Source organism: Channa argus, chromosome 13 (genome assembly GCF_033026475.1).
Source record: "Channa argus isolate prfri chromosome 13, Channa argus male v1.0, whole genome shotgun sequence".
Classification (NCBI taxonomy): Eukaryota; Metazoa; Chordata; class Actinopteri; order Anabantiformes; family Channidae; genus Channa; species Channa argus.
Window position 1 is genome coordinate 4869259 of NC_090209.1, and position 19012 is coordinate 4888270.

Genomic DNA, 19012 nt, shown 5'->3' on the forward strand with positions numbered 1-19012 from the left:
ATTGGAAATGTCAAAAACAAATGCATAATTTATGTGAACTCCCCCGTGCTTGCTGCCAATTGACAGGATATTTATATGATCCTACTTTCCCTGGAGATCTGAGACCCTGACATGGCTTACAGATATCTCAGAGGTTATTTGTACCTTTACAGTTATACATTATTTTCAGGTCACCTTAAAATAACATTCACAGTACTGCAAAGCTACAGGAGTAGAATATAAACACCAGTGAAGGATTAACTTAAACATTACTTTAAATACCAAAAGTAGAAGTACTCTCCATGCAGAATGGATCATTTCACATCATTATGACTATGATACAATATTACTGGAATATAATTGTTGATGCAATGATGTCTTCATCATTGTAATTTTAATAGTGCAGCATATGTTTTTCATTTAATAAGTATAATTTGAATTACTTTACCTACTGCAGTTTGTATTTGTAAACAGACAAAAAAGAAAAAAAAAGGAAAAAAGTAACAGTAGTATTTAAAGTTATCAAATAAATGTAGTAGAGTACAGTTATTATATTTGGCACTGAAATCTAGTAAAGCTGTGGCCAAGAGAACATGGCTGCGTTTCTGGATCGTGTTCACACATGGCGTCTTCTTTGCATGATACAGCTTCAACACATTTGTGAATTGCACAGCAAACAACACAGTTTACAGATGTCCAGTAGAGAATCAGTACCGCCTGAGGGCCCATGGGCATCTAGTTTTGACCTTTGACCTTGTCCCTTGCAAACAAATATTTCTCCTGCATCTTTTGATAATATAATATACTGTAGATGGTGGGATCTTCGAAGTCTTAGTAATTTTACTTTGAGGAACATTTTTCTAAAATTGTTGGAGAAGTTTAAAACACAGTTTGTCACAGATTGGTGAACCTCTACCCATCTTTACATTCGAGAGCCTCTTCCTCTCTGAAATGCTCCTTTTGTTCAGTCATGTTACTGACCTGTTACCATTCAACCTAATTCATTTTCAAATGCTCCTTCATTTGTTTTTGTTTTTTTGTTTGGTTTTTGCAGCAATTAGTTTTCCAGCCTTGTTGCTCCTCTTGCATTCTGCTAGTCCTTGCATTCTGTTTATATTTAGGTTTTACACATCGTCCCAAATGATTTTGAATTGGGGTCATAGTTTTGTGCAGCTATGTGGACACAGTTAAGGGCAAGGTCAACAATTACAGTAGCCTGTCATTTCTCCAGTCAAGACCTATTTTATATTATTATAAACATGTTTTACGTTATTGTCACTTGTTACTTCTGTGTCTTTACGCAACAGTCTCCCATTAGTATTGTACACATGAAAACAATAATACAAATCAAAAAGTAACTTTTGCTCCGAACAAGTCTTTGTTCTAAATCTTATAAAGTCTCTGTAAGCTTTATTATTAGTTTTTTGTTATTACACTACATGTATGTTTAGGCTAAATGATCAATCTCATTATACAATATGAAGCTCATTAAAAATGTAGAATTTGCAGCATTTATCGTCTTCAAGTAAACATGATTCAGCTCATCTTTTAGAAGATCATTCTTACTTCATCATACTCTCCCTCCCTTATCTCGAGACTCATTCTTTCTTCATTTTACATTTCTATCTTGCAAACAAGGTTAAATAATTGCTTAGGCTGTATGTCATTTATTAGCAATTCCACCACTGGAACTTGTGTAAATCTCTTATACTTTATCAGATAGGGCACACTGGTCAAATAAGAATGGAATCATGTGGACATAATTAATAACAAATAATATAAAAGATAAAATATATAAGTAAAAATAAAGCACATTTATATGCATAAAGTAGGGCTCTATAACTCATTAAACATTTCCAAGCCCTCAGGCTCTGCAGGCAGACTTTGCACTGACCCTCCCACCTGCCCCACAGCGGGTTTTGAACTTATGCTGCGTTCAAGCTCCCAAATCACGTCGCAACTTCGACCTCCACACGCGCGGCCCAACAACGGAAGCGCCGAGTTTATCTCACACAGCGCAGTGGACGCTGTCTAACGTTTACTAGATGTCCAGAGGTTGTTTTCTCAAACACAGCAACGTGGGACCACGTAAACATTAACACTGGTCCAAGTGTGTGGTACTTTGTGCATCAAACGCGGAATGTTACGAGCTTAGAAGGAAACACTTAAAGTAGCAGCGCAGGTCCACGCGCAGCAGGAGCTGACACCTCACACACTTCTGTGTTGCACCTAAATCTCGGTAAATATGTTGTCATTGTGGAGAAACCTGAATTTAACGAACTTCTTCTCTCTACGGCAAACCGTGGCCCTGTGCAGCGCCAGACGGGATCCCCGCTCCAACCCCAACAGAACGTGCTCTGGGAAACGCTTCAATGTACCGACGAGTGCCGAGTTCGTCGCCCGGGTGTCAGGGATCCCCACCATGGCCAAGCTACCCTTCCAGGAGACGGCGGACGGGCTTGATGCGGCGTTTGTCGGCGTCCCAATAGATACCGGGACCTCCAACCGCCCCGGAGCAAGGTGGTGTTTGTCTCTGAAGTGTGGTTCCTCAACACTAGCTGCTGTCAGGGTTTTAATAAAAATGCAAATGCTGTATAGTCCACAAACCTATGTGTCTGCAACAAAGCTTCACTCTTATTTGGAACTTGTCTGCAGATTTAAGGAGAAATTCAAAGTAAAATGTACAACGTCAGTTTGCAGAAATGTTGGGGATGTTGTGTAAAATAAATAGTACAAAGACAACATATTAAGAATTGGCACAGGCACATGACTTCATTTGATTTCAGCTGCTCAGCAGTTCACTTCATAATGATCCAAATGTTTTCAGCCGGTCAAAGATCTGCACTGGAAGCCAGTTTAGCACCTGGACTCTTTTACTGCTGAGCCATGGATGTTGTAATATTTGCATCTGGATGGAAGCATATGTTGCATGAAATTAATGCAACCCAACACTGTTACGGGATGCAGAACTGTGCACTGAAAACTACTCAGTTGGTCCTTTTTAGCACGGAGAACACAAAAATAATTTCACAGTTTGACTCCTTAGAACACAGGACAGTTTTGGACTTCACCTCAGTCCATTTTGAATGAGCTCTGACTTAGGGAAGACAGCAGTGTTTCTTGATCTTGTTTATACCTGGTTGTTTCTTTGCACAGTAAAATTTTACCTTGCATTTGAACATGCATTTTAAAACATGCACGTGATGAACCTTACCCCATCTTCTGAAGCAGTGTGTTACTCTAGGATGCTTTTTTAAATACCCAGTCTTAATAATGACCTCTTGCCAATTAATAGTATATTAGTATTACACAACGTTTCCAGTCTTTTGACCCTGACCCTAAACAACATCTCAACCTTTCTGGAAATAGAGTTGGAACATTATAAGGAGAATAAATAGACAAATTCTTAACATAGTAAATTAAGTATGGAAAAACATGAAACATTTATTGATATGCGGAGAAGTAAAGACATCAACAACAACAACAAAACACTATTGCAAATAAGAGTCATACTTTTAACAGTTGGTGATATAAAAGTTCAAATGAATTAACAGCCAAAATTGAATTAAGTATCATAATAAAATCATTCATTGCAGGGTGGCATCATTTGTCTATCATATACAGTATTGTGGCCTCTATTGTACAATTACCAGTTATGCACAAACGTGTAGCCTTTTAATGTCATGTCATAGTAAATTTTTATACAAGTGGATTGTTTAGGCTATAAAAAGGCTGGACGTGTGCTTTGTATATAATTTGCCGTACACCCGAGTTTACTCTGAGTAAATCTGCTTTGTTAGTAAAACTAGCCTTAAATGGTGCAGTGTGCACCACAACTTAATCTTTCGATCACCGCAGCATTGAAATGAAATACATATCCTTCCTCCTCTATTACAGGTTTGGACCTCGTCAGATCAGAGTAGAGTCTGCCATGCTGAGAGCATACAACAGTGGCACCAGGGCAGCGCCTTATGAGTCCCTCATGGTGGCCGATATTGGGGATGTCAATGTGAATATGTATGATCTGAAAGACACTTGCAAGCGCATCAGGACAGCCTACAGGAAAATCCTGGCTACTGGCTGTATTCCTCTAACTATAGGTGAGAGAGACTAGAGGAAAAAGGAAGGATTGGTTCGGCTTCTATTCAGATGGCAGCTCAGTAAATTATTAAGTTTAGAAGACAGCCAGGCTCTGTCTGTAGAGCATTTTTGATCATAGGTCACTTGAAGAATATTTTAATCTCCACAGGTGGTGATCACACAATTTCATATCCAATCCTGCAAGCTGTGGCTGAGAAGTAAGTAGTTTAGGTATCGTTGACTGGAGAATGTAAATGATCCATAATATCACAAGTTTGCGTTAATGTAGGAATTGAAAAGCAGAAAAATGTGCTCTTGTAGCAAATGTGAGGATTTAATTCCCCAGTCAGTGAAAATTTAAGTGAATGTTTAACAGTGATTTAATATTTGATTTTAATAAGTTGATGAAGCCACTGAAACAGTTAATCAGTTCTCAAAAGTATTGATGATTCATTTTCTCACATATCACTAACCTTTTGTTTTCAGCTTCAGTGCAGATATATTACATTCTGTGATGTTTTTTCAGGCACGGCCCAGTAGGACTGGTCCATGTGGATGCGCACGCTGATACCGGAGATGTTATCCTGGGGGACAAGATTGGACACGGAACACCGTTCAGACGCTGTGTGGAGGAAGGGTTACTGGACTGTAAGAGAGTGGTCCAGATCGGACTGCGTGGTACGGGCTACTCTGCAGATTCCTATGAATGGAGCCGCGCCCAGGTACTGTGCTAGAATCCCGTAGGTCTAATAAACAGGATAAATAATGAAAATAGTTGGCCGGTAAATTTCTTTTGGCCAGCTAATAGATTATTCATGTAATCTTGTGCTACAAAATAATGGTAATGAGGGAAAACAATAATTAAAAAGCAGCAGCTGACTGCAGGTGTATGGTGGTTTAAACTGGACCCATCTGGCCAGAAAATCTATGGCCTATTAATAATCCCAGTCCAGCCCTGGTCCCATATGAAGTAAGTGGATGTAGTAATTATGTATTAAATCATTTACCATTAGAGGCAGGTTTATCTGTATAGGCTGTTAGGTTTTATTTCTGTTTTTAAGAGGGAGTAAGTTCTCAAGAGGCTGCTGGTCCTTGGAAAAAGTTCCTGCAGTGGAAATGGGCCTTTAATAACTAATCAGTCTAACCAAAAGTCCCCGTAAGCATGGCAGCGTGACACGAACCAGTGTGAACAATATCAAATAAGTTCATTATTTTATATCTGTAATTACCCTTTGATAGCTGTAGTACAGCACTACTACTGTTTAAGTAACTATAAAACCCCAATCCTGCAAAAAGGTTTTTTTTTTTTTTTTTTACCAGCATGTACTTTAAAATATTTCTGATATTGCCCACACAAGCTTGTTTGTCTGTGAGTGTGCGATACCTCCATATTGTCTAAAAACTGTTACAAACACACCAGCTGAACATGTGACACCTGTGGTCCTTGTATTTTTACTAATTGTTGGTGCACAAATTTGCACGAACCCTGAATTAGCATTTTCCTTGGACCATTGCCAGTCAAATGCATGTGTGTGACATTTCCAGTGGAATTACAGGAACACGTCGGCTTGTACCATATTTATAAAGATAATAATTTTTTTGGGCAGTAGCCATCCCAAACTCAATACTGGCTCTAGTCTGCTCCCCGCATAAAAATGTCCTGGTTCTGCCACTGCACTGTCTCCAGGGCTGCTCAGAGTTCATGGGAGGCATCTACAACACCTTGAAATTACAAGTTGGTTGGTTACACATTGTTTGATTCGCCTGACTAGTTTTTGGTCAATCAAAAACCCTAGTACATGGTGAAAGACTCATTGTTGCAGCCAGTAACAGGCACAGTATAATTGATTTGGGCTGTTAGCTGGTCATAATCTTACACTTTGTGTGTTTTACAAACATTTCTTTTTTGTATATTGTACAGGGTTTCCGTGTGGTCCAAGTGGAAGAGTGCTGGTTCAAATCTCTTGCACCCCTGATGGCTGAGGTCAGGGCTCAGATGGGCAGCGGGCCAGTATACCTCAGCTTCGACATTGACGCTCTCGACCCGGGCTTTGCTCCTGGGACAGGCACACCGGAGATAGCAGGGCTTACCGCTATCCAGGTAAACGTCAAGCAACAGGATTGGAGTCTCTTACTTAAGAAAGTATTTGAATGCATCAATGAACAGGCGACTGCATTGGTCAATATTCACAGTACTGTATCCATACTAATGCCTTCTTGTTATGTTGCTTATTTGATGCAGGGAGTGGAGATTATTCGCGGCTGCCGTGGACTGAAGCTTGTTGGATGCGATCTAGTGGAGGTATCTCCACCTTATGACACCACAGGTACTTGTGGACACATATCATTTCGTATCAAACCTACCTTTTGTATTTTTACAACTATTATATACGTGTACTTTTTTCTACAGGAAACACTGCACTGACTGGTGCCAACCTCCTCTTTGAAATGTTGTGTGTCCTCCCGAAAATTAAATATTACTGATCCGAATAGACGACACAGAACAGGGCAGGTAGTCCTGTTGAAAACGATATTAACACAAATTCAACACCAAACCTGATTTTATTAATTTCATTCAATAAACATTAAGCATTTTATTAGAATCTGTAGGACAATACATGCATTTTTAAAAGACTAATGACACATCTGACATTGATAGGGATTTAAACCAACATGTAAAAAGTAATTGTAAACTAAATACCACAACTACTATGCTGATACTGTATCTCAGAATATCTACATGCTTGCAAACTACACAGGTACATCACACATAAACTGTCAGCTTTTTAACAATAAGCCAGAAGGATTATTGTTAACATGGAAGCTGCGTGCTCACATGCTGTTTTTTTCATTAGAACAAGTCATAATGAGGCAATAAAGAGAACAAAAACAGGTGACGCATGTTTAAGGGTGTTGCATCACCTGCAAATTGCCATAATGTAGTGTCAAATCTAAGCTACATTAAAGGGACTCATTTTATTCTACTAAATATAACTAATACTAATTTTAATTTCTAATTTTCTCTGAAGAAAAGTCTGTATTTAAAACTAGGAGCGTGAAGTGTCATGCGTGTGCAGTTTACCAGGAAGGAACAGTCTAACAAAAAACACAATCAGGTGCAGGATCTGTGACTTTGGGATCCTGGCCCATGTTATGGACTTAAATCAAAACCCAAAGTAGCAAACCATGTGTCCAATCTTACAGCTGCTCGGGACATTATTAGTGTTCTCACAAGAAACATTTGTTTTAGACTATTAGGTAAAAAATACCAAGGCACCACTAAACCTCTAGTGTCAACTTGTCCCAGTGCATCGTGTGTGTGCATTGCATTCATGCATCGTTTATTTAAGCACAGGGCAAATATGATTCGGACAATACTCTCTTTCCACTCTCATGGAGTGTGTCACTAAACCAAAGAGTATGACTTTAATAATATAGGATTCTGTCTCAAGAGTTGGCAATTGGTGGCTGTGTTTTAGTAAAATAACTTGGCCATTACTTGGCTATTTTTCTGAATTATCATTTAAAGGTCAAAAATCAATAAAAATTCTGTTTGTGCTCTGCAATGTCATTTAAAAGATAATCTTTACTGGTTTTGTTAACAAGTGTTTTTTTTTTTTTTAAGTTATTTGGTGTGAAAGGGTGAAGAAAAGGGACGATAAGACAGAAAAACTAAAGTCTCCCAACGTAAATTAATATATATCAGATTCTAAATCTTTTGACACCCTCTGACAGCAGAAGTGTTTTGCATTCTTTGGCTGATCTGCTGCTCATTGTCACAGCTGTTCTCTACAGCTGCGTAGTCCTGCTCCATTTGGCAACGCGCACTTGATGCTCCACTTTCTCTAATTGGAAACGCCGCAAAGAGCTGGCTTCTGTCATGGTGAGTCATCTGAAATCTTTACCACCATGGCTGCATCTAATAAAGTGCACACATTACAAGCATGGCAACATGGGTTTGGGAGTCAACCAGACTTAGCTTGTGTTTGTAGACTGCTTCTAGGACAGTGATGGCATCATGTGGATGCATGTTACAGTTCAGATGATGTCAGATGACTGTATTCTTGGTTAAGGTGTCACTCAGAACGCATCTGGATGACATCACCTGAACTCCGTCTAATGAAACACTAGGTGACATCATCATCAAAGAGATATTTTATTACAGGGAAAGCAGACGGAAGTTTACAAACATTAATATACCTGAACTTGTCAATAAAAGCAAGTTTAAAATGGGTGAAGTTGCCCTTCAGGTTTCCATGACAAGCAGAGAGAGAAAGTAGAGCTAATACTAATGTTTATCGTTATATTGTCTTTGCAACAATTTCGATTATTTAAGCATTATTTACCAATTATTGACCAATTGATGAATCCTGTGAACTCACGGGATAAGCCGAAAGAAAAAATAAAAAATATATATAGCTTATATAGAGGTTTGAGGCAATGATTTTTCCAGTGCTTTTCTGCTGACAGGAGGCAAGGGAGGAGTCCTTGAATCACACCACTGTGGTCAGTTAGATGCTTCTAGTATGACCTCACAGTCAAAAAATAGAAATGATCTTTGTCTTATATTCGAGAAGAGCTTACATGTCCGCTTCAAGACCTACACTATTACTAGGTACTAACGTTTAGGGCTTTGTGATAGCTAAACACAAAACATTAATTCACATATCTGGATGGAACCAGTTCAATATATTAACTTACAAATAAATAACAAGAAGGTGATCTTTAATATTATCTACTAATTCATATGAAAGAAAGTTTGACAAGCAAATATCTGCTCTGGTTGAGCGAGTCACAGGATCAGCGTTAGGGATCCCTGCCCTGCTCTGACGCATTTGGGGAAACCATCTTTCTCCCTTTATGAGCCTCTCTTCTTCATGACTTTGCCCAGTCTACATTTTGCACATTACTCAGTTTTTACTCCTATGTACAGATTAATTTTATCATTCCACAGTAATACACATAATAAAATGTTTTAGAACAAAACTGTGGTTATATAATTAATTATATAATTGACATACAAACCAGCTTGACAATTGCCAAATGGCAAATATGTCATTTGTACGAGTGATTATTAATAGACAGTCCACCTCCCAAAACACTAAATACTAACGTCAGTCCCCACAAGCAGTATTTAATACACCTCTCTGATGGGACAGCAACACAGTACACTTAATTCTCTCAAGACCCTATTTATACTTGATGCTTGAATTGGTTCTTTGTATCCAGTGTGGTCATTTTAGTTCTGTGTAAGTTCCCTCTAGGTCCTGTAGAGGGCTCAGTGGAACTATATTTGGCGACGACAGTCAGCACTTTGGAAATATTTGACTTGAGGGCATGAATAGTACACTCCAGATTTATTGCTCCAAGAAAAAAAAAAGATAAAGATAAATCTGTTAATCTCTAAGGATCAGAATTTTCAATGAACTTTTTTGGATTAAATTTGTTACCCAACAAAAATGTTTTTTTTAACATCATTGACATATCCAAATGTGGCACAGACAGATTCTATAATAAAAGACCCACTGAAAATCTTGTAATAGGAACACTGAGTACATTGTGCCCCACTGCTCCCAGGTAGCATTTTATGACATCTCCTCCACCAGCAACACCCTTTGAAAGCTGTGCATCAGTCAGGCTTCAACACTGACAGTAACAACCGGCTGCATAATGAGCACTTTGCTTTCAAGTAACGTTTGCTGATAACATTTTTCTCAAGTAAGATTTAGAGGTAGGGGCAGCTACACTACGGTAATTCTAACTTTACTGAGGTATATTTTTCCAAAATAAGTAACCTGTTGGCAATTTTACTGAGGAAATGGGTTCAAATACTTCAAAGTAAATTACATGACTTACAGTACAGTTCTTCAGAACAACCATAAGCTACTGTTATTCACTTAATACATTGAAGTGAGGATTTATGTGGTTTGTACATTTGCTGGGTACTTTGCAGATGATTATAATGCATATCATCTACAGTATGATAAGATGTGCTGTTACAGAGAGATACGGATTTTGACACAGTGGGCCCCTGGACACAGACATGTAAAGACCACCAGACTGACAGAGACCACTCCTTGTGGTCAGTTAGAATCTTTTTATTAGTGTTATTTTGTGCCTGGGTTATTTTGCAGTTAAAGCCCAGGGTCCCCCTGACCTATAAACCTGATTAACGTGGTGGATCCAAACCCTTTTGCATAAGGGGGGGGGTCAGATGAGGGGCCAGTACTGAGTTTGTGGTGACCCCCACCACCCCCCTTAACTGACTCTGAGGCTCAGATTTTGCCTTTTTCTTTTTGTATTTTTAAGAGCTTTCATTACCCCCCTATTCATTATATTGAAAACCTACTGGAAGTAAAATATATCAGAACCTCGCTTCCTGTGGAGCAGGTCCAAAGCTAAAGCAACCTGCTCTTTCTCCAGCAGCAGTTTGTTTAAAATATCATCTGTAATCCTGCAGGTCGGCGACTCAGGGAGTATTTAGGGATCCGAGTAAGTTTAACAAACTTTCAAATCGTGGCTTTTGCTTGCTCTGTCCCACATCGGCTGGAATCCCACAGTGCATTGCAAAACCATGCTGACATGTCCCACAGAGAATGAACGGGACGGAACTCTGCAGTTGCTCTTCACAGTTATTTGCTTTGAAACCCAACATTTGTGCATATATATTCAAAATAATGAAACTAATTTAAAAAAAAAAAACTTTCTGTGGAGCAATTCCACCACGCGCTGCTGCTCCTTTTACTTGAAGTAAAATGTTAACTCGGTATTTACAGCCACGGGCAGACTTTACTCCCACGTGCACACAATAAGAATACTACAGTAGTACTTTGTGGGTTTTGGACACACGTGAGGAAGTGTGTCCTCATGCACAGAGCTACTCTGGGTGTAGTAGGTGGCGTGTACCCACCCTGGGATTAGCTGTCTTCCCTTTCAGCACTCCCTGAATTCCACTCCGCCTTTTACTTGTTTTTCGGCCGCGGGCTCACTGCACAGTGTGACTCCCCAGTGGGACGGTGCCGGACCGCATTTAGCCCGCACAACCCAGGGTTTCAGAGTGCACGGGAGAAAAAAGGAGGAGGAGGAGGAGGAGAAGACTTTGGAGCCGCTTTCAGTCCATATTTTAAGTCCCCGTTTTTTACGTGAAGTAGTTTCAAAAAAAGCGCGAAAGCAGGATTGCGTGTGGTACCTGTTGATGAAGTCTTACCGGGTGCGCGGCGCTGAGGAGCAGTCGGGTTTCTTCACGGAGACCGAGAGTCTGTAAAGGGGCGCAGGCGACACGCCACTGCGGTGACCAGGGGGAGCGAAGGACCTCGTTTTTTTTGTTTGTTTGTTTGTTTGTGTTTTTTTTGTTTGTTTGTGTTTTTTTGTTTGTTTGTTTCCACCAGCATTTTGCAGCCTGGGCTGGGTTGGTGGAAAATGGGCACCCGGAGCACCTCGATCGGTGGACTTACCCTCTCCTTGATACTCACATGTCAGCTGGTCGCTGTAAGTCAGCTCCAACTTTTTCCTTTTCCCCATCTTTCCACTCTCCAGCGGGGAATTTTCTCTTTCATTCAGCCTCTAAACGCACATGTAACCCTATTAATTAAACCAACCCAAAGTTACTCATCAGTGCATCTCATGTCCTAGTTAAGGCGGAAAAAAAAAAAGGAAGAAGCATGTGTTGATGTTACTATTTATGTTCAGTTAACTGAGGGACCTGCTGGTGCAGGGCTGCTCACATGCAGGTGGACTGCTCATCAAATCCCCGGACACACATTCTTATGACCATGGACCGTAAAGATGCTTTTAAAACTAATATGACAAACTAGAAGCTCCTGTTGAGTGAAGCAGGGCTAAGTTTGTCCATAGAAACAAGCTATTCATAGTCTCCCTGGAGTCAAACTGTGTCAGTCTGCTCTGTGCACTGCCTACACTGTGCCTCAGTTCCAACATAGGTAGCAGTAGTTGACTTTAATTGTGACAATGTGATTTAAAAAAAAAAAAGCATTTTGGAATGAATTTGTCCTGGAGAACCTAGCATCTGTCAGAAAGAAAACAGCAGTGTAGCATTTGGATGACTCAGGAAAGGTGAAGAGAAATCTTTCCACTTGTCATCTTCCCCATCGAAGCTCCACTAAACTTAAAGAGTGCAGTATATTATAAATTCCGTACTAAGCTCCATCCTCAGGCTTTATTCATTGTAGTATACTGTGCCACTGCAACTGCACTGCAATGTTTTCAGCCTTTAAATGGCTCACTGTGTCAGACTGTTTGCTCAGAACCGATGAAATTCAACAGAAAAAAAAACCCCATCAAATCCCCCCTGTAGAGAAGCTGGAACCAGAGAATATGATATACTTTATTGCTGGATGAATGGCATTAGATTTCAATTAAACTAAATGCGTCAGCCGGTTCACCGCTAGGCATTTTACAGGTGTAATTAATACATTTGAGTCTGAAATAAGTTGTCTTTATGTTGCTAAATCTGTGGTATGAATCATATAGAGGATGACTGGCACTTTGCTGCTGAGAATAGACTCTCTGCCCTCATGATATCCCGTCTGGTCTTCTACTTTTATGCCTTCCAATAAACAGAGCTGTCATGGTTGCAGTATCTCTGCGTTGATCTGATCAGAAGCCTTTTTGAATGATGGGGTGTAGTTGTGTTGGTCAGCAGACAGAAATCTCTCACCCGCTAAATACAGAGTATATCAGCAGTGATGGGCTTGTGTTTGCAAAGCTTCAGTGTTCACCTTCTTATGACTTCAAGGTTTATTTGAATCCTGGTGGTGACATGCTATTGAACACTGTGCCTTTTCCCAGAATGACTTCATCTATCACTCTGTCAGTCAGTCAAATCGAGACAGAATGGACGTTACCTGCATCCTTAAAGGCAACACGGGTTCTTCAGTATCATGCATCCAAAAAAAAACCTATCCACTCCCTAGAGAGGCTATTATCCTCTGTTGTGTAGTGACACTGAGAGGGAACAGGAGATGGCCAGGACTCTTTTACCACAGCTTTGACTCACCACTATTGTCAACAACACCAGCATAATTGAATTATCTGGAACCACAAACATCTGTTTCTGGCATTATGATTTTAAACCACAGCAGGCGAACTGTCTCTTGATTCAATTAAGCACACATTCTGGTGTTACTACAGGCCCGGCGTTGGCCCTGCCGGGGTCATGCGTATTAACTCAAACAATCAAAGCCAATAAAAACTCTCAATGGGTAAGAACTCTCCACTACAAAAAAACTACCCATGTCCTGCTGGCCACCAGTCTTACTGGTGTGGGAAATTACCCAAGGTCAGGCATTTTTACTGCGTGATATTCCTGTTCAAAAAGCTGTAAAAATGTCTGATCCCACAAACCTTGTGTTTTTTAGAAATATTAGTGTTTCACAAGTGGAAATGGTTTGGATAAGACTAGTGGTTGGAGGCGGCTTTGTCTTCTAATGTTTGACATCTGACCAAGTGTGAGCAGCGCTGCTACCAAGAACGGGACGTAGATCTTTCCCAGTGTGGACTCTGACAATCTCCCTTGACTACTTGGGGAGTTTGGGGGAAGGGGAACTGGAATTTCAGTGACAGTATAGTCTGCAGAGCGACATGTGTCGTGTTGCGTAAATAACCGTCTTTCTCAACCTCATCATTCTTATGCTTGACATTATGCAGCAGCAGTTTGATTTGATGATCTGTTTAGCCTGTGCTGGCTAACACCTTGACTGAGCGAGTTTTCTGGTCTCTTCTGTGTTGCGATTTCACACCAGGCTACCTGGTGTTTTATTGCCTCTCACAGTCGATGAGGACTCTATAGAGTCAGTAGTGCAGCAGAGCAAACACCAGCTCCACTCCAAAACCCATTCACATAACTGCTTGAAGACTGAGTTCAGTAAACATTGCATTGTTGAATTAAAACCCCATCTTAAGCTGATGGGACAGTGCTCCTCAAGCACATTTGCACATGTGGAGTCCAGGCCAGTAGGCGCCGATTCCTCATTGAGGTGTGACTCAGGTCAGTATGGAGGTCACAGGGGTGAGGGCTCTCAACCTGACTCTGTTTCTCACTCCAGCATTTACTCACATACGGGATTAGCGTCCACTTTTCACTTTTGTGTATCCAGTCCGACATCTCATGCAAGTCTGTTTTGTGTCTTCTCACTACATGACCCCACACATTCAACATCTTGCATGTCGTTGTGCAATGCCAGCCAATCCAAAATGTTTGGTGCTCCAAGAGAAGCTGTGATGTGGTAAATAAGCAAGGCCAACATTGTTCGTCATTCTCGGAGCTTTTCTTTATGTTGCGAATATTTCTGTGCTGTTACAAATGTTCCATTGGATGCAGATGCTGATGGGCTAATGCAATATTCTGGCATAAGTTTGTCTTGTCTTGTTACACATTTTTGCAGTATGCAAACAATATTAGAATTTTCATGAAAAACAACCAGTGTGGCCACTTCCTTGAAATATTGAGATTTATGCTGTTTATTGATGCAAATTAGAAATGTAGATCGCTAACATGCACCAAAGCCTTAGTTATTTTGATGTTCTTGCTTTACCTTTGCCTGGGACACACCCTCACACATGCAGCCCCCCGCCTCCCACTCCTGCAGTAGCGTTGTATATTCATGCCCAACTTCTTGTCCATGTCATAAGGAAGAGTCAACTCGAAACACAGCTGCACCTCAGCTGGTACAGCAACACTGTGCATGTGCTGACATGAGCAGGCATACTCCTGAGAAGTGCCTGTTGTAACTAGAGACCCACTCTTTCCATTCACACCTCTTCACAGACTTGCCCTCTCGGAAGCACCTCATCTGTGGATGCCTTTTGTTTTAAAGCTGTGGCTGATCAGACCTATGTGCATTCAACATTAGGAGGATGGGGGCTGCTATAGAAAGTTTAAGTTCTGCCTTTTTTGTAGAAAAAAACTTAGAAGAAAAAAAAGATTAATGTTAGATTTTTGTCTATTTTCTAGAATTCTATTGGGTTCCAGTGATTAAGGTCGCCATCCTTTAACTCAACAGACAATAGTCCTTTTAGCGGCAGCATTATTTTTACTGAAACATAAAGTAAAGTTTATTTCGGTCCTCGTTTCTGTAAGGAGTGAGCCTTCCAGTAAATCTAAAACATGCTGCTCCGCTTCAAATGAAGAACAAAAGGCTGTAACGACTTGTGCACACTAACGGATGTGCCCATCTTAAACAATCTTCTCCTGTCTTTCCCAGGCTGTACTGAGGCTTGCACTTATTAGAGATTCATTGAAATGCTAACTATATTGCACTTTCTCTTTGAAGGTGCTCCATGGATGTTTGCTCCCCATTGAATCTGCCATTGTCTTTGCTATTGGCATTGATGTGAAGTCACAAGGGTATTCGAATTTTTGCTTAAGGGAGCTGCTTTGTCTTGTTTAGTCCCTCCCAACTTATACAGCCACTCTAACGGGGGTTGCTGCCCTTTTCACTAAAAGCATTTTTGTGTGTTGAGAACGGAAAACATTATTTTCTGGGTTTTTAAGTTTACTGACGGAATGCGATCATTAATTGGTCTCCATTGTGTTTAAAAGATGAAAGAAGTGTTTATAAAAATCCCACCCCGGTGTCTTATCGGAGCTGATGATTTGTCACTCCCAGAGCGCAGACTGGTGCACCCTTCCTCTATTTCCTCCCACTGTACATGTCTCTACCTGTCAAGCAGCTACTTCCATCTTTCCAAGACTTCATTGTAACCTTAAAAAGCTGCATTAAACCCTTAAGTTCAAATGGGGAAATTTGCAGAGTTCAGAGTGTTATGTCTCAGTAAACGGTAAATGCAGTAAACACTCCCTTTACCTTTCTGCTCACTAATTCAGAAGCCTGTTTGTAGGCTTGTCATCAAAGTCTTGTGTTGTTCTTAGTTCCACAAGCCAATGCATTTACGAATTTAAAGATTTTTGGTTTTGTTTTAAACACAGAGCTCGGTAACTTTTACTAACTGTTCTTTTCTTATAATGAGCTAAAGCAAGATCACCGGCTTTCGGCTTGTCCCTTCACGGGGCGTCAAAGCAGAACTTTTTTCACACAATGATTTGACATGTAATTTTTTTTTTTCGCCAGAGGCCCTTTCTGCCCCAACCCTCCCATTTTTGTACGGGCTCGGGACCGGCACCAAGGTTGGCCTTGGTGTCTGGGTGAGGTGGGATTTGAACCAGCTGCCAATGCTCTACCACTGAGCCACCAGGCTCCCTGAGCTACAGCAAGATAGTAAAAAAAACAAAACAACACAGAGAATAAATTTAAAAAAATAAAAGTAAATACGACTTCTGAAAATGATTCACGTGGCTACTTTCTTCATAGCTCTCTTTGGCATAGTACAGTACAGTACAACAGCAATGTTGTTTCTTGATTACAATTAATTTTCTTTGGATCATCACAAACCCTGTAAATTGACTCTGTATACTATTAGAACTTGATCATTTCTAGTCCAGAAGAGCTGTAGGACTTATTTTAATGTATCTACATTCTGTGTATGGGGAGCTGACAGACTCAGCTGGAGGTGGTTGCTACAGTGCATCTGTGGGCGCAGATGCGTTGGGATCATCTGGGTAATTTCTTGTGGGTGACCTTTGGTCTTCGAAGGCCGCAGTGCTGCTTGTTGAGAAAAAGGATGCCCACCACTGTTTTAGGGTCAAGACACACCCCATCCAGCCTAGTCTTTGCAACATGTCCCTTACATGTCCCCTTGGACTCCTGTCAGCTGCTTTTTGGTCAATTCGATATGTTGAATCCGCATCTATTAGCATTAGCCCGTCGGGAAATCAGTCCAATCTGATTGGCAGTTCAGTTTAGTGCACAAGAAGTGACCACAGTGTTAACAACACAAGTACAACTTGTATGTCGTAATCAGACATGCAATATATTCCATAAGATAAGATAAACCTCTATTTGTCCCGCAGTAGGGACATGTCCATGTTATAGCAGCAGCTAAAGTGTGCAAATGTGAGGCAAGTACAGAGTGAACTGCTACCCAGTCAGCCTTCGAAACCTCCATTAAGTCACATCACTTGTGATTTAAAGTAGCCCACTTCCTGTCTTTGCCCCTCAACAAGGCTGCAGGGCTTCTTAGACGAGACAGGAGGAGTGTTATCATGTCAGCTAAAAAAACCACAAGACATAACATTTCTCACTTTGTTGTCCCCTCCCAACACACACAAAAATATACAATTCTTTTTCCCAGGGGATTTTGATTAAAAAAATCTTGTTTCCACCTTAATATCCTTTCCTCTCTCTGCTCCTTTTATAGTATTTTGCAGGTGACCAAACTGGTGAACCCTCGCATGCTATAGATGAGTTTTCAATGGCTAAATTAAAGTTGCTGTGGAGAATTCATTTCAACCCACGTGATCATCCTGTGCTTTGGTAACCGATGCTTTAAGACAAGTGGTTTCCCATGATGAGATATCTTTAGAACGCAAAGCAAATGGGTTTGTGTTCAGGGGGTTGCCAGCAGCCCATTGTTTTGGTGCAGTGGCTTGTGATGGCCTAAAACTTTTGTCCCTTGCTGAGTCACCATCCTGTAGGGGAAATGAAACCTGGAATTATCTACAGGACAAGAGGACCCCACTTCCCCTGAAGCAAAGTTTATTCAGGCTTTCCTGTGCACAGAAAAAATGTCAAATGTCCTGCTCTATATATGCAGAAAGAAATTACCCAGCGTTGTTTTTCTCACAACCATAATTTTTGTTTTCTATTAAATCTAGTTTCTCTCAGAAATATGTTCACATTTATACATTCAAATAATCTGTATTTCTTCTTCTTCTTTTCTGCCTTTATATCTTCACACCCAGGTCTTTATACAACAGCTCCTCTGCACTTTCAGATTTTAATTATGCAGTAAAAACCTAGAGGTATTTATCACAGAGTTTTATGTTGGACACAGACTGTAGCTGAAAAGCTGTACAGAAGTTTTCACAATTTTTTTTTTTTATAACCTGGCAAGTATGAAGCTGGAACTAAGGATTAACAAATTCCCCTGGACCTAATTAGGCCAGTACAAGCCCTGGTTGTTTTTATTTTCCTCTCTCAGCTAGAAAGTCATATTTTGAACTCATCACAGAGTGTTTCAGCTGAGCAAATGGTTGGAAATATTTTCTCTCCAGGTTTTCTGCTTTTATAAGATACATGTTTCATGCCATGACTCAAGTTGTGTAATGGAAAAACTCTTTAATCTAGACACACACACACTCTCACACACACACCCTCATACTGTATTTTTTACAGAAAAATAAATAGCATTTACTGTAAATCACAGATACTTTGGCCTGGTCTTGGGTTTTGTAAATGAAGCAGATAACCTTATATCCATTGTCAAAGTTTAAAACAAAGTGCTTCAGAAGTAATGTATTGTTGTAGAGTATAATCTAATTAAATACAACTGTTTAATATTACTTTAGATTTAAAAAAACGTACTGAAATAGCTTTTTACTGTTGCAACTTTTTTGCTCTCAAGCTCTCTGTTTTTACACAAGCCAGAGTTAGGCCTGATAACGGGGAAAGATTTACCACCGTCTGTCTGTGATTCAAGACAAAGCAAGTCTTTTGGCCTGTGTCAGATTTTATCAGCTGTGCTTTAGTCCCATGAGTTGTTTAACTGCCCTTTCTCTGGATGACTTGGAATGTTTCTACCTGATTTGTTTTAAAATGAAAACCCTTTGAAATGGGTGTTAAGGGGTCACTTCATGGCTACACACTACATACACAAGGACTGAGGTCAAGGTATGTTTTCCAGGCAAAAAGATGGTATGTGAGCAATTGATTATCCCTGTAAAAGTCAGAAATAAAGCACCAGTATTGTTCACATTGTTAGTATTATGTATTTGTTAAGCTCAGACTATTCGAGTTATACTTGTTGTTTAAAAATGTAGTACTTCCTTCCAAATGGTTAAATGCAAGTGGGCAGAATCAGGCCTAATCATCCCTGA

At 40.3% G+C, this 19012-nt stretch overlaps 2 protein-coding genes across 5 annotated transcripts in view; both read left to right on the plus strand.

Moving 5' to 3' along the window:
* The first annotated feature begins 1970 nt into the window (after nucleotides 1–1970).
* On the plus strand, nucleotides 1971–6662 carry agmat (agmatinase (putative)). Its single transcript, XM_067528369.1, has 7 exons — nucleotides 1971–2499; nucleotides 3877–4079; nucleotides 4229–4277; nucleotides 4586–4781; nucleotides 5981–6160; nucleotides 6302–6386; nucleotides 6470–6662. The coding sequence occupies exons 1-7, from the start codon at nucleotides 2225–2227 to the stop codon at nucleotides 6541–6543; spliced, it is 1062 nt and encodes a 353-aa protein (XP_067384470.1). The 5' UTR covers nucleotides 1971–2224; the 3' UTR covers nucleotides 6544–6662.
* Nucleotides 6663–10925: 4263 nt separating this feature from the next.
* hspg2 (heparan sulfate proteoglycan 2) overlaps nucleotides 10926–19012 on the plus strand; it is an 89704-nt gene continuing 81617 nt past the window's right edge. For 3 of the 4 annotated variants that reach the window (XM_067525592.1, XM_067525593.1, XM_067525594.1), the window contains exon 1: nucleotides 10926–11547. In XM_067525592.1, the coding sequence (XP_067381693.1) occupies nucleotides 11479–11547 (69 nt within the window). In that variant the 5' untranslated portion in view covers nucleotides 10926–11478. The remainder of the gene's footprint in view (nucleotides 11548–19012) is intronic. The other variant, XM_067525595.1, reaches the window with a different exon arrangement.